Source organism: Phasianus colchicus, chromosome 5, assembly GCF_987193195.1.
Source record: "Phasianus colchicus chromosome 5, bPhaCol1.hap1.1, whole genome shotgun sequence".
Taxonomy (NCBI): Eukaryota; Metazoa; Chordata; class Aves; order Galliformes; family Phasianidae; genus Phasianus; species Phasianus colchicus.
In genome coordinates, this window is record NC_143440.1 from 25505306 (window position 1) to 25520792 (window position 15487).

The 15487-nt window shown below is 37.5% G+C and overlaps 1 protein-coding gene across 8 annotated transcripts in view; it reads right to left on the reverse strand.

The window, feature by feature from the left end:
* INO80 (INO80 complex ATPase subunit) overlaps positions 1-15487 on the reverse strand; it is a 62790-nt gene that overhangs the window by 6781 nt on the left and 40522 nt on the right. For all 8 annotated transcript variants that reach the window (XM_031593514.2, XM_090140976.1, XM_090140977.1 and 5 more), the window contains 5 exons: positions 15050-15275; positions 9457-9584; positions 5395-5489; positions 2264-2336; positions 829-987 (listed from right to left, as the gene is read on the reverse strand). In XM_031593514.2, coding sequence (XP_031449374.1) covers positions 829-987; positions 2264-2336; positions 5395-5489; positions 9457-9584; positions 15050-15275 — 681 coding nt within the window. The remainder of the gene's footprint in view (positions 1-828; positions 988-2263; positions 2337-5394; positions 5490-9456; positions 9585-15049; positions 15276-15487) is intronic.

The following is a 15487-nucleotide window of genomic DNA, read 5'->3' on the forward strand; positions in this document are numbered from 1 at the left end:
TCAAATTGATTTTAAACTTCAGTCAGTGTCTCAGCTTAAGTAATTAATTCCACCTCTTATTACCTCAAATCTACTGAAAAGAAGTAAGAGGCACAGCTCAGCAAAAGAGCTTTTGTGTAAGTCAATTTCGATGTTTCAGATTGCCAGCAAGAAGACTGCACTTTCAGGTTGATGTCAGCTGACTAAGTGCAGTATAACTACAGCAAAATGGATGAGACTGAACAAGAGAAATGCAAATGCATTCAGCTGGGGATGCTTCAGTTGCTGCAGTGATCAGCATCTAATTAAGAAAAAAAGCTAGATGAAATCCTGAGTATATACAACATTTAAGCCTTTCATACACTATATCTACTGCTAACAAAAAAAGTGATTGTGAGTAATTTTTTCTTGCCAGTAAAGTATCATGAAGTTTAAAGTTTCTAATACATTTACTGCTTGATGCTGCAAGGACACTGAGCTCTTCTTGCAAACCACACACCTCAGTAACTGTCCCTTGGTTACTTTCCAAATTTCTTTTTTTTTTTTTTTAAATACAAAACAGATGTGTAACATGGTAACATTAGAGGAATCGGTATAGCCCTGACACAGCAAAGATGCAGAGGCCTGAGTAGTTTCACTGTATCATAAGAAATAATTTCCATGAAGTCACGGTGAAAATAATTAGCTTCTTCCCAGTTTATATAATGCAGCTGTAATGATGCTGTGGTTAGGGACACAGATTTGTTTCCATGCAGATATTTTTAAACTTCTTTCCTCATTCTGATACGCATTTTCTGATACTGTTTCTGTACTGTATCTTCTTATTCCAGATAACTTCTTAATTCCTACCTCACTCTTTTCCTTAGCTCTTTGTAAGATGCGCTCCTCAATGGTGCCTTTACATATCAATCTGTACACAGTGACTTGTTTTGTTTGTCCCAACCTATGTGCCCGGTCCATGGCTTGCTGGTCTACTGTTGGGTTCCAATCACTGTCATAGAAAATTACCTGTAAAAGAATACCAGAATAAGATGAATTAAATAAAACCATACATTTAGAGTACTTGGAGATTAAAAAAACCCAAAAAAACAACACACACACACAAAAAAAGTTCCACTATATGCCTCTGAGAATCACCAGCCCATTGCAGGCTGCATTCACTCAGCTTTGGCCAGCCCTGTAAATGTATTTCAAATGCATTCAAACAAATCCACATTGTCAATGTTTCAACTTTTTGTTGAAACGTAATACAATATGTTATTGTACTACAACTTAAATATTTTCTTCAATAAATCTGCTTTGGAGGCACAAAACTCTTAATAAGGTGATAAAATTCTTTTTCATTTTATCACCTTATTAAGTCACCATCATTCAATCAGTCTATAACCAACTACTTCATGAAGCCATTTTAAAGTTTTACTTAAGAAAAAAAAAGCCCATCAAATCAGGATTTTTCACAAAATACTACACAATTTTTTTTTTTCAAACCTGAATAAAGCCTAGTTTAGTCAGTCCAGTGTTTTTACTATGAAATACTGAAATAGCAAATTTGTTTTACCCTATCATTCTGTAACTGCAATTTATGCACTATAAACATAAACACAGATATGAAAATAAATTTTAGCTTGCAAAGTATTCAGAAAGCTACACAAACACACAACTAAGAATGCTCATGCAAGGAGTCTGCATGAACATGCTAGCATTTCCATCTGTTTATTTCCTCTGTTGAAGCAACTTCAGTGGAGTGAACTTTTTAACCCTGAAAATCCCAGATAGCTTTCTTCTGATTTCTGATTTTCAGGATAACTGTTACCTGTGCTACCAATTCCTTTGCTGCTGAACCTTTAGAGCAAGCAGCCACAGAAGAAATGTATGAAAATGGTATTTGCACCTGCAGTCAGCCCAGCCATCCAATTCCTTTCTAGACTGTCTTACATTCCTTCTTGCCACATACATCAGTATATTTAATGGCAACCAAAAACTGTAAACCAGGTGCCCAATATTCTATAATTTTATCAATAAGATAACACTGCATTACAAATACAAGCAAAGTAAGTAAGGCAATTGATGCAAATGGCAGTATTAAAATAATATTGACCAGCATGGGTACAAGAGTTCCAGCTTCTGCACAGCAACACCGATTTTCTTAGCTAAAGAGTGAGGCTGGGAGACATGAAATAAGCAGCCTGGGAAAAATGGTGGTTGGAGGGATATAAGAACTGAAAGCTAAAAATCAGTAAGCTTATTCATTTTGTTCTGTATTACTTTATGATAATTCACTTACCGTATCTGCAGCTGTAAGGTTAATGCCCAGGCCTCCAGCTCTTGTGCTTAACAGGAACACAAAAATATCATTCCTGGAGAAGAAAGAGGTTAAAAAAACCTTATTTTGTGCATGCTGAACAAGAAGTAACCACAGAATTAAGTTTTTTGACCCAAGTCATCAGGGCTGTTTTTATTACTTGAACACTTCAGAATGTTTCGTGCTGCTCATGAGTTAGAGAAAAACATACGAAAAGTTAATATAAAAATCAAGACTGCTGGAACAAGCAAACATTCAGCTTGCAAAAGCAGCTTTTTATCTCTTATCAAAACAAACCATAGCTTGTTTATCTTGACCACATTGGAAATTAAGATTTGACACAAAGAGTAATTTATTGTTTCACAGAACTTATCAATGTTAAAAAAAAACAAAAAAACTTGCACTAACACTGCTCAATTGATAAAGAAAAATTAATGTCTAAACTACATAAATGCAACTTTTGTTCCAATTTCAATGCTTTGAAGAGAACAAACAACTCCTGGAGAAAAAAAAGAAAAGAATAAGCTTCTATAAAAGTACGCTGGCAAATAGAGAGGTACATTATAAAAAGACAAGGGTCTATCAGCAGAAACAGATGTCCTTCAGTTGAAGGAATATACTCCAGTCCTAACTGTACTGCTGATTTATATTACAAGTTTTGTTCTCTTTTGTCCAGTTTTCTTATGAGTAAAATGAGAATAAATTGATTCCATGACACAGTTTAGGAAAGGCATCTCTGAATACCCCACTAGAGGTCCACAAACATACAGCCACACTAGCCCCAGTGGTGACACTTGCTAGTATCAGATTTAGGAACACTTACTACTAAAGGAGACATGAAGCTTCCCAATACCTACTTGGAATAATCCTCTTGAGCTAAGAATCCTTTATGTAACTAAGGCAGGTACCTGTAAAAGTGCATTAAGTCCTAGCTGCAATCTGAGGAGTTAAAGCGAACATGGATTTTGAAATTCTGTGGCAGTTCTAACACAGTGCACATACAAAATGAAGGAGACAGGCCCATATGCAGGACAATCAAGTACTGACAAAAACCCGAGTGCTAACAGTGAAGGGTTTTAAGGGTGTGAACCTCACTAGTGCCACTGGTACGGGGCCAGCAGCATGTAATTGTGTTTAACACTGTGTCCATCTGTGCACAAAGCAAAGAGAAGTAAAGAGGACCTCAAGGAGGTTGACATCCTTTGACAGGGCACAGCAAGAGAAGTGCTTAAGAGAAGACACTGTGCAGTGCCACATCCTTTCGGTAACACAACGTCCATACACTGATGCATGCAACATTAGTTAGGAACCAGAAGCTCTTGCTGAAGGGACAGATTCTTGAATAGGCAGTCTGTCCCTGAGTCCTCTAAAGTGCATTTCTAGCCCTTGCTGGGGCAAGTACAGGTATTGCATGCCATTGCATGCCAACAGACAGGCAAAACAATTATTTAAAATATGAATTAAATAAATAAACAAGCAAACCAAGAACTCTAAAATCAGAAACATAAGGCTACTGGCAGCCTGAAATCTAAGAGTACAAAAACTCCATCTTGAGCTACAGGCAGCAGAGAGGAATTAAAGCCAAGCTAACCAACTCTAGACTTTATCTGCCAGGTATCCAAGCCAAAGAAGTCAGTAGGTGCCTATTTACTATCTAGCTAATCCTTGGCCAGGAAGTCTTTTCACTCTTCCAACAATAGTGGAACGTGCATACAGACAGTCACCTGAACATCCAGCTTTGAAATGCTTCTGGAAATGCCATATGGAAAGGAAAGAAAGAGGACAGTGCCACAGACTACAGGAACAAATTATAGTTACATATTTTCAGCACCCTGCTAGGACATCCTGCAGGATAGTTTAGTCTCAGTCAGGCTTTTTTTCCTGAAAACATTCTCATAAGTAAATCATGTATAAGAGGAACTCAAATAACATTTTAATAGGAACTCTTGTTTATACTGGCTGACCTATATCTCAAAGGGATTTCCTGTCAAAATGATTATTTTTCTTTAGTTGTTCTATTCATTAATGAAAACAAATTTCTTTTTATTAATAAAAACAATTTTCTTGACTTCTTTGGTTAAAGGACCTTACAGGAAGAAGTGTCAGGATTCCAGGAGGACATCACAGCCAGCACAGAACAGGGAGAAAAGCACTACACAGTCCTTCCACCTCAGACATTGGTACATACGCTTTTCAAGTTCTACTGCTCGGAGGAGCTCCCCCTACCTTCGGCTGTGATACCTTGGGACTGTTAACACTAGGACTAGAGTCATGTGCTTTCATGTTGCAGCAAACCATCTGTGAACCTAACTTGTCTGAAAAACAAAAGTGACCTTCCTAAAAGCACACATCCACATTCAGGAAGGGTAACCTTACTACAAACTATGATACCAAAGTAATATCCTACCAAGCCATATTTCATGATTCAAAGGAAACTTAATAACCATAAATTCAGTTGTTTATTTTTAATGTGCTTCAATGGAGACAAGGTTATGCTAAAATAATTTGAACTTGTAAGATGATTACATAGCTTTCCTTCCTGATGGGCAAAAGAATCCATCTTGTTTTTCTAAACTGCTTGGGCAGCATGTTTTACAACTTAACAACACTTGCTCATCCCCACCTCCCTCTCTGTTCAAGCTTTCTTAATGAATCCTGCTGCATTAATGATAAAATCATTTATTTACACTGCTACTCTGGGAAACATGCTTAAGTGACATGGCTCGTTTTGTAGCACAGCAGGTCACTTCCAAAGCTCTAGCACATGCAAGATTTTCCATTTCTTTATTGTGTCAGTTCTCAGAGTACATAGTAACTGAAGAATATTTTCTCTGCTCCTATTCAACTTCTTTATAAGCAACAGAATACTTGAAATGGCAATAAACAATAAGTACACTAAAACTTGCTTTCTATACTGTTTCACAGGTGACTAATTTCTATAGGTTTAGCATCAATACCACTGACTTCTGGCCAGCAAACCATCAAGAAACTTTCAGATAAATGAGGTCCATCAGATACTATAAAGCACAAATTTCATTTATTTCCATTGCACCTTATACCGACTCTTTACATACACATGACTAACCACACAAACATCTATTAAAATATATTACCTGTTTTGAAAATCTGCTACCATATCCCTTCGTTCAGAAATCTTTGAAGAACCATCCAATCTCATGTAGGTATGCTTCCTATAAACCATATATTCCTGCAAAGAACACATACCAGAAAAATACAGTTGCTCTTAGAACTGCTTAAGTCTTGATTATTCACCATAAAGAGGAAAATAAATAAATAAAAATCAAAACAGTAAAAGCAGAATTGTTGCTTAGGGGAAAAAAACACCTAAATGTCATTGGTAAATGCTATAAGCAATCTTACACAAACAATACTTTATTATTTCAGAAATGAAAGCAACCCTTAATAATTTGACAGTTTTTGCATTTCCTGTAAGGTAAGAGACAAATGATGTTATTTCAGAGTTGGGCTGCAGACAGTGCTGTTACAGCACACGCCTTTTTCTACAAATAAATCTATTAAGTAAATACAAATCATTAATGAAACTTATGTTCACCAAGTCTAAACTTTTACAAGACCCTGAGCTTTCACTGTCAGTGAACCTTTCCTAACTAACCACTGGTACCTGCTGCCTGTTGATTATGAACCATCCGACCAGTGGTTTTAAAAACCCAGTACTGTACACCAACACCTGCCCAGGCTTTATCTCAGTGATAAAGACCCCAATGAATCTCACTGAGCACATGGAAATACTGGTGTTAGCCCTCAGTAGCAGAAGTGAACCCATTACCTGGACAAAAATCAAATGGCATCAACCAGAAATGCTGTAGGCAGAAGACCTTTCCAATGAAACACATTTTTCATGCTCTAAAGTACTTAGCATTTTCTGGTAACTGTGCAACTATCAATACAATCTGAATTACACAGAAAGCTCTGCAGGCTATACATATATCCTTACTGTTTCTTTACAAATATACCCTCTGATATTTTAACACTGCGAGCCTTGGCTGACAAGGCACAACTCCTACTGGTTGTATTTGTTAGATTTAACTCTACTGGTGCATGTGTCTCTTTCCTAGCTGCTGTGACTGCAAATGAAGACAGAATGGAAACAGATGGTGCTTTAGCAGCAAGAACTGTTGGATTCATCTTGTTCCAAGCTCCAACATTCAGCAGATAAACTGCTGTGCAGTGTGAAGACATGGCAGTATTTGCACTCTAACAAACCCTCCTCTGATAGTACTGTGCTCAGCTCTCCTTTTCGCCTAGCCTTAGGGCTTCCGTTTCTCCTTCATTTTACTTCATCAGTGCAGAAGAGGAGAAAGAGCTGCCATGCTATAAGGAACCTGAGAAAAAGACTGCTATGCTAGAGAGAAGCTTCAACATGTAGCAGATTAAAGAGAAAAATAGGTAAATAAAATTAAAAATGCTGAAGAGGCCAAAAGTCACATCTGGTTTACCTCTACAAAGCAGGGCTCATGGGCTGTAGGATTTATGGAGCAGAGCAACAGAATTTTAAAGCAAAGAACAGCTGCTTAACCACACAAGCACTCAAGCCCTAATTTATTATTGATTTATTCCACATCTACAACAGCTTTCTGCCACCAAATGAAACTAGAGCAATACAGTTGTCAACTAGGGGCTATGTGACCTTTTTTCCAAATCTGATCAACCCTTTTTCAATTATCACATGGGCTTTCTCTTTCCATTTCTTTCTTACTGGCTCTATCTGCCTTTACACTGATTTAGTATTTCAACGTCTTTTAGAACTCTGTCATCTCACAATTACCACCTCTCCATCAGCATCTTCTTACCAAACTTCACCACAAACAGAAAACAACTTCCACTCAGTCATTTATCCTAGACCTTAGACATTTTCACTACCACACAATTTACAGAACAAGCTATAAAGTCCTCCTTGAGTCTTCAGTGCTGATACTTCTTTCAAAAGCTTTGGTTTTTTACTTTCATGTTATTTCATAGTCCAGATCAAGTACTGTTTCATTTTAACACAACTAGTACACGTTTGATAGCATATAATTAATGCATCAAACTTCATGCAGAATATAATTTGAGTCATCATCACACATTATTCTCCCTGAAATAATTAACAATTACTCTTCCTTACAGGAGAAAATAATCACATAAAAAAAAAAAAAACAACCCACAAACATGACATTGATCTAAGCAGGTACAAAATAAACATCTGCCTGAAATGATGATACAGAAATTGTATTTTATCTCTTTCAGCCAAAAGAAAATCTTTTTCCTCTTTGCATTTATATTTACCATTTCATAGCAGCAAAATTAACCACAGTTCTTCAACTGAAGCTAAATCAAACATTAACTTTGTAAACAATATGCTTTGTGCTCTCTGTCATGCACAAATTAAGCTAGTACAATATAATAACAGCAGTTACACTCACACCATCAAAATACTGTTAAAAGAAACAGGATATCTTATGTTTTTACATGCAAGTAGGCTGAGGGGATGCATTTTGATATCACTGGTAAGGGAAAAAATCTACTGCAAGAAACTTCTTTCAAAAGAGGGATTGCAGTCCTTGCTTCACTTGTAGCCTGCTTAGCTTCAACTTCCATTAAGTAGTGGGAGAAAACCTGGTAGACTTGGTAGGTGGCTTATGTGAGTAACAGTGCTGAACAAGTGAAGCTGAAAACTTAGGAGGTACAATAGCAAAATGGTGTGCTCCCAGGCCTTTACAATGGAATGCTAACAGAAAATGAAGCATCAAACACTCAGCTTTACGAGTTTCATGGTTTAACGGAGTGGCAACAAACCTGGACCACATCCAACATTTACCAAAAAAAAAAAAAAAAAAGGCAAGAGCTGAGATAAACCATTGCAACCATGCAAGTTCTTCTTTTCTTCACAGCTTGTGATGATTTATTGCGCCATTAGCTGCTGACCTTAAATACACTCCTCCTCATATGAGACTGAGGCAGCTATTAGTACAGGCTTTTCATTTGCTCTCTTCTAGTGGAGAAGCCAACAGCTCAAGTAAAACACTGCTGAGGGAGCCCGTGTACATCTAGAACTAATGGCTGAAGGATCACAGGACCTTCATGTTTTATCAGGGCTGAAATTACACTGCCAAATGCAAATATTGTCTTATTTGTTACATATTCAGTCAGAAAACTTTATCTCTTTGAAACTAATGAACATCAAGTTTCCTATTTTCCTACTCAGAATTAGATAGTCATAAAAACTACTATGACTAATCCTTCTTTGATAAAGGATGGAAGCACTGCAATACAAGACAATCTCTTTTTTTTTTTTCTTTTCAGATCCAGAGGAAAAAAAAAACAAAATTTGCTGTCTTCAACAGAAGTCCAGAGAAAAGAGGCACTTTTTTTTCAAAACACTGTAAGTATTACAAATAGGAAATAAAATTAACAAGCCTCTCACTAATGTCATTTCAGACTAGCTCTATAGTGACATGGCTGCTAATCAAATAGTAATTACTTTTTTTCTTCTAAGGCAGACTGGCTGTATTTAAATAATGAGTATCACTTAGTTACTGATTTCTTTCCTATCATATATGCCAGATAACCTCTTCTTATTAATATCTACCAAACTTCTGCACTGGAATAAAATGACAGAGGGAAACAGTAAAGGTCAGTGAAATTACCAGCAACATTAACAATGGAAAATTAATGATTGTTCTCACTTTTCCTTCCAATACACAGGCATCGAAAGAAACCAGAAGAAAGCAGTTCAGAACCAGCAAAAGAGGCTAATTAAGCCATGCACTCTCTCCCCACAGGGCAGTGCAAACAACAAAAATTTACAAAGACTCAAGATGTAACTAAAAAATTTCATACAGAAGCCACACCTGAAAGCCCTCAAGCTGCAAAATACTGGACACAGAGAATAACTGTGAAGTATCACTATTCTTACACATCTTCCCCCAACCATCTGTGCTGTACACTGCTAGAAGTTCAACAACAAGACAGACCTTCAGTCTACCTTTGTATAGCAGATCTTACGCACTCACATTAATGCATTTGTTGGGTAACCCTCAGTGTAATCACTTTAAGTCAGGCTTGCTGCATCCAAATTTTTGTATTTTCTCCAAAACATGGTTACTAAATTTGCACCTGCAGAATTTGCCTCCTGTAAGCTACAGCTCTCTTACCTCCAGTAAGTCAATCATCCGTGTCATCTGAGAGTAGATAAGAACTCTGTGCCCTTGAGATTTCAGCCGTGTCAACAGAAGATCAAGAGCATGAAGTTTTCCACTGTCGGTGATCAGACTCTCCTTGTCTAAGAAGAAATGGAAGAAAAGAAGTAATACAGTCAAAATAGCTACAAAGCAATGGTTTAAGTAAATTCTAAGTTTTGCTCGCCCTTCACAACATTATAATTCCTAAAGCAATCAGTGGTGACAAAAGAGATGGCAACATCCCTCTGGCTGACACTCACGGTCATGCTGCTGACAGTAACTTTTGTTTGCAGGGACAGGACTACACGAACCTATCCACTTGGCAAATTACATCACAGATCAGTCTGCTCATGAGAAGGGAAACAGTCCTTCTTTGGACAGTCATTTCTCTCTTCTAAGGATCAATCTTAACCAGCTCAACAAACGTAACATACCTTTACAGTTCCCTTCCCACATTATAATGCTGTCCTTTGGACATCTGCCGCTACCCACTGCTGAGCTTTAAACTCTTTCCTCACAAACATGGTTTCAAGACCAAACTCATCACCAACACAGAAGCTGAACAACAGTTCTCTACGTCACTGTAAAACAACTGCTCCTTTACAGCACTGCCTTAATTTTTATTTCTCTTTCCTGCCCTCCACTTTTTTTTTTTTTTTTCTGTTTTTTAAGAAACATTTCCAAACTTCAATCTTGTAAATCATTGCAGATTTTATACTTCATGTCCTTTCTATTTCAGCACTGCTTATGAAGTATTTTTCAGGAAGGAGATCTTCCTGTTTGTACATTCTCTACATAAACTTCAGTAAACAATACATTACTGTTGAAAGAGGATGAAGAGACATTTTCTTCCAAAAAAAAATTATCTGTTGGGAAAGTCACTGACCATTCTTTATTCTTTGGCATGTCTGAATTTAGGTTACAGCCAAAACAGAAAGTTGAGAACTGCAAATTGTACAGGCTAGTACAGAGTCCAAATATTTTCAACGCATCCAGCAGGTAATGCTTCTCACAATTCTAGTTGTATAGAGTAAATTAACTGATAGTCTGAAGAAAATCCAGCTTCCCGTGAGACGGCTGACAGTCTTGCACTATATTTCAAACAACTGGTATAAACAAAGATTAATTTGTTCATCTGAGCACAGTGCATTTCAGTATAGCTAAAACCAACCAGAAGTTTCCATACTCGTGGAAAAGATGAATACAGATCTTAAGTGGAGAACACTGCTCCTAAAAATGCTCATGAGCATCGCACCCAACAAAGTTTGTGAGTGTCCATGTGCAGTCATGTGGCACAGAGGGCTAATGTGATTCTTACATGTACAACCACACATCTACTGTGAAAAAGCAGAGAAGTAGCTGTTCTTCTACATAATTCAAAAGATTATTTTGAAATAACATGATAAGGTTTATGGTCATTTTATGAAAAGTTGCAAAAAAAAAAAAAAGCATTAGGAAAAAAAATCCTCCAGACTTCAGTGCATTTAAAAGCTTTTCCTGCAGTGAGCGAGTTCTGAAAATTGATGAACTCCAATTTTTCAAAGACCAATTGGCAGTACGCATGGTTTTTCTTCTGGCCAAAAGTTTTCAACAACAGAAGAGAACTTTATACTAACAGAGTATCTAGTAACTTATGTCAAAACCATAAAAATTGAGCATGCTTCTCTCCTTAGTCTCCTAACGGTGAAGGAAAAACTAATGAGCCAAAGATTTATCCAGAAACATGGTGATTCTTCACCATTTTTGTCTTTCCAATCAAGATCTCAAGAAAAATTATATTCTTATGTTTAAATATAAAGAATGGGCATGATGCTGCAATTACTGGAATCTGTATCAGGCCACCAGAAGCTGAAGCCACAGTATTGAGTTCTGACACTCAAAAAATTGTGAACTATCAGTGTCACTATTATACCTGCACTATAAGATGGTGCTGTGAATGCTTTCTGCCTTGCTAAGTGCATAGCTGTCCTTCTGCATTACACCAGCTAAAAATTTGAGACAGAAAAGCTCTGCTCATTTTTGCTTCACTGCCTATCTAGATGCTCACTGTTTTATTTTATTTTGTTCTCCCTTCATAAAGAAAAATCTCATCTGACGGTGATCTTGTTGCTTTGCCAGGAGAAAGTATCATATAATTACTTGAGTCATTACCAACTATCTCATGGAATTCACCAACTGGAAAGCCATATCAAGTAGATACTGTAAGGAAAACTCAAGACTACAGCTCAGGCTGGCAATTTGTATTAACTACAATGAAGTATATGATTCTGAAATCTAGAACAGAGCTCAGACTCAACTGCATACAAATTAATACAAGTTAATAATTTCATACATTCCTCTAAGGAAACCCAAACTTTTAACTTTGATAAAAATGGAAATGAGTTACTCTCCTTACTCTTTACACTAAAAGTTATTCTTCCTATTAAATCATAAAGCCATGACATTTTGATTTTATTCAAATTGATCAACCTGCTATTTCAGAGTGAATTAAATAGACTTAAGTAACACAAAAAGTCTAGATATGCACGCCTAAATAACATGATCATTAACCAAAAGCCATTTGTCTGGAAGGAAACAGAGAGAACCAACAGGGTTTGTTCAAAAGTCAATCTAGACTAACTCAGTTTGATACGCCATGCTTCCAGAAGTAAAAAGCTACTGTTTTTCTACAACAATCGGGATAGGTAGAATTAAGTTTTGCTAAATGGAAATGATGCACATCCTTTGCTACTGGCTCCTTTATTCCATTACATAAGTACTATTTTTGAATTGCATTAGAATGCAAATTAAAATAATCGACTTACAGATGGTTTTACAGTCTGAAAAGCTAGTTAACAGTTCATAATTTGTCTAATATCTCAGCATCTGAGCAGACTGCACTGATGAGAAAGCTTTTTCAGGATAGCAAAACAAAACCAACAAAAAAAAAGATCTGTCATATTTGGAAGAGAAAACTGTATGACTACAAGCCTGACAACTTCAGTGTGCTATCTCAGCATCACTGTTTTCCAAACTCATATGTTTTTGCATGCATAAAGCCTGCCACCTAGTGCTTCCAAGGACAGACTGTGCAAAGTCCTAACAAAAAGTGCAATATTTTATTGCCCCATGGTTGGAAAACACCTCAATTATTTTAAATTATCTTCCATCTCTAGTTTTTCCCATTGTTATTTCTCACTTTCTTTTACCCTGGGGGAAGAAAACGGTCACTTTTATTAAATAGGATTTTCAAAATTCGCAGTTCTACAGTTTTAATAATCATTGAAAGTTTTCAATAACACTGTATTCTGATATACATATTAATAGCATAATGGAATGAATTTATAACATTTTGAACCAGTCAGGTGATGAGATCCTGAATTACACCTCAAAGAATGATTCTCAAGGCACATTTTTTTGGGTTCTTCTTCCGCACTGTATGACAGACACTAAACAACAACCAGACCAAAAGGACAGCAACTGTAAAATTCTACTCTGTGGCTTTCAGTTTGAAAAAAAGCTCCTGCCTCCAGCTGTGGACAATAATTATCAACAAGGAGATACTTTGGGTTCCTACGGTCTGGGAAGAACAGCTAGAAAAGATTATGAATCAAAATAACCCCAGTCAGGAGAACTGGCCTATGACTGCAGCTGGGCTCACTGCTCTCTGAAGAATGAGAAAAAGTGCCTCTGGACATGCAAAATGCAGAGGAAAGAGAGATAAAGCCTGGGTTCCAGTTGACACCCCTGGATCCCCTCCCGACAGTCTGTGCAGCACAATGGGGTCAGTGAGGAGCTGGCTGGCTCTCACAGTAAACAGCCAGTGAGGCCGGTGCTTTTTATCGATGCTAAAAGGACTCAGACACTTCCTGCCATTTAATCCAGGACCATTTTTCTTTCAAAGAACAGGAAAAGCCTCAAGAGATTCCCACAGTGATCGCAGCTGAGCCGCTGCTAGGGCACTGGGAATGCCAAGGCTGGAAGAGAATAGATCAGGATTAGGACAGAAAGGTTTCCCCTTTGCTCCTGTCACCTATTTACCGTGGACATTCACACCTATGGCTCCCATTTTACACTTGCTGGTCTTCAGCCTTATAAATGGCTTCTTCAGGCTATTGGTCACTTTCTGGAGTGCACTGTGCCTGCTTCTGCATGTATAAACACAGATGTCCTGTTGCAGTATGTGCCCTCTTCTCTTAGAGTAGGTTTAGATTTGAATGCATCTTTCCACCTAATTAAAACACAGCTGTACAAAAATACTTTTTTCATCCACTTTTAGCTCTAACACCTCCCAGATTAAGCCAGCTACACAAACAAATCCTTTGTTGAACTTGGACAGCAATTTGTCGATATTTGTACCTATTCACTCACTCCTGTAAGATTCTTGTTCCCCATCATTATTCCTCCACACATTTTTGCTGCTGACAAAGTTCTTAAGTCTCTTCACGAGAAAGCAGCCCTCTCTCTAATTCTACATCATTCTCTTCATTTCTGTCCATGACTTCTATCTTAATGTATCCCTTAATTAGTTCCTTGTCTTCTACTTCTAAGTAACTGGTAAATGATTCCACGAATTCCTGAAGAAAGGAAACTATTAAATCAATCACTAAATGTTAATCAAGCGCAAACTCATGACAAAAAGTTTCTCTATTACATAGGTACAAATGTGCGTGTTCTTCAAATGACTCTATGTACTTAGGATGTACTTTCTTAAACCGGACTCTAGCAAGCAAAAGGCCATTCTCCTTTTACTGTACTAACTTCCCCTGCCAAACATCCTTGACCCAAAAGGGTCTGGGAATAACTTAGGATCTGGCAGTGTAAGCTGTTTTTCCTCTTGGCTATCTCTCAGATCTCTAGTGCTTTTTGCAGTACTCTGCTCACTGCTCAGGACCACCTTGTGACAACTAGACCATGCCCAGTTTATGAAAGTCACTGTAGTATTAGCAATCAAATTCTAGTAAATCTTGAATTATTTTAGCCTAATTCCAAGAAAAAGTGACGTGCACTTACATTTACATTTCTCACTTTACTAGGAAATCTGAACAAGTTTTCTTTATTTCAACTCAACAAATCCTGTATGCCTTGTTTCCCAGGAAAATTTCATCTGCCCTAGGTCCCTGTATCCATCCTACTCATGGTGAACTGCTACAAGTAGTTTTTATCCTTCCACTACCAAGACCAACAAAATCTCTCAGATCAATACAAAAGTCTTCCAACATATCAGAAGGTAAAGTATGATCAAAACTTTTCCTGCAATATTTCTATCTCCAAACTCAAACTACTGTCTGGTCATGAGAGTAAACTGTGGTTTACTCACCTCTTCACAGACACTTTGAGGACTGACATGCAAAGAGAGGTTTGTCAGCATTAGAAAAGTTTGTACTAGAGACTTGCTCAGTCTCCATCAACAGCTATACTGTTCACAAAGGATGTGAAATCACAGAGCATTTTAAGATACCAGAGTTAACTTTCACTCAGGAGGCACAAACAAAACCAAACAAAAACCATAAGCAAGCAGCATGACCACCAAAGAACAGATGGCCTTATTTACCTAGCTCTATTCCATGACAAGCTCCAAACTCACCTGGTATCCTGATGAAAGACCAGCCATTCTGAGGCCTGATCCCCAGCAGTCCTCCTGGATATTCTGGGAAGAACTGGGAGCTTTGTTTCTGCCAGTCAGCTGCTAGTTCAGGGGCTCCGTTGACTAAACACTGCTTTGCTTCAAGACTTCCTCCTTCCCTTAGTGCTCTGCGCTCGTATTCTGCACTTCGATCATTGCAGTAGAACTCCAGTGGTACAGCTGTTACCTGTAAGTAAAAATGTAATCAACATTCTTGTTCAGATTGTCCTTCATCCTCATCCCCAAATCCCACTTCAGTTACCTTCACACTGACTTCAAATTTGAAAAAGCCACATAATTTCTGACACATAAAAATGGAAAACAACCTTAAACCAGTTTAAAGTAAGGAAAGATGGAGCATCTTCCCTCCCCACAAAAAGTCCCCTGAACAATCAGGCA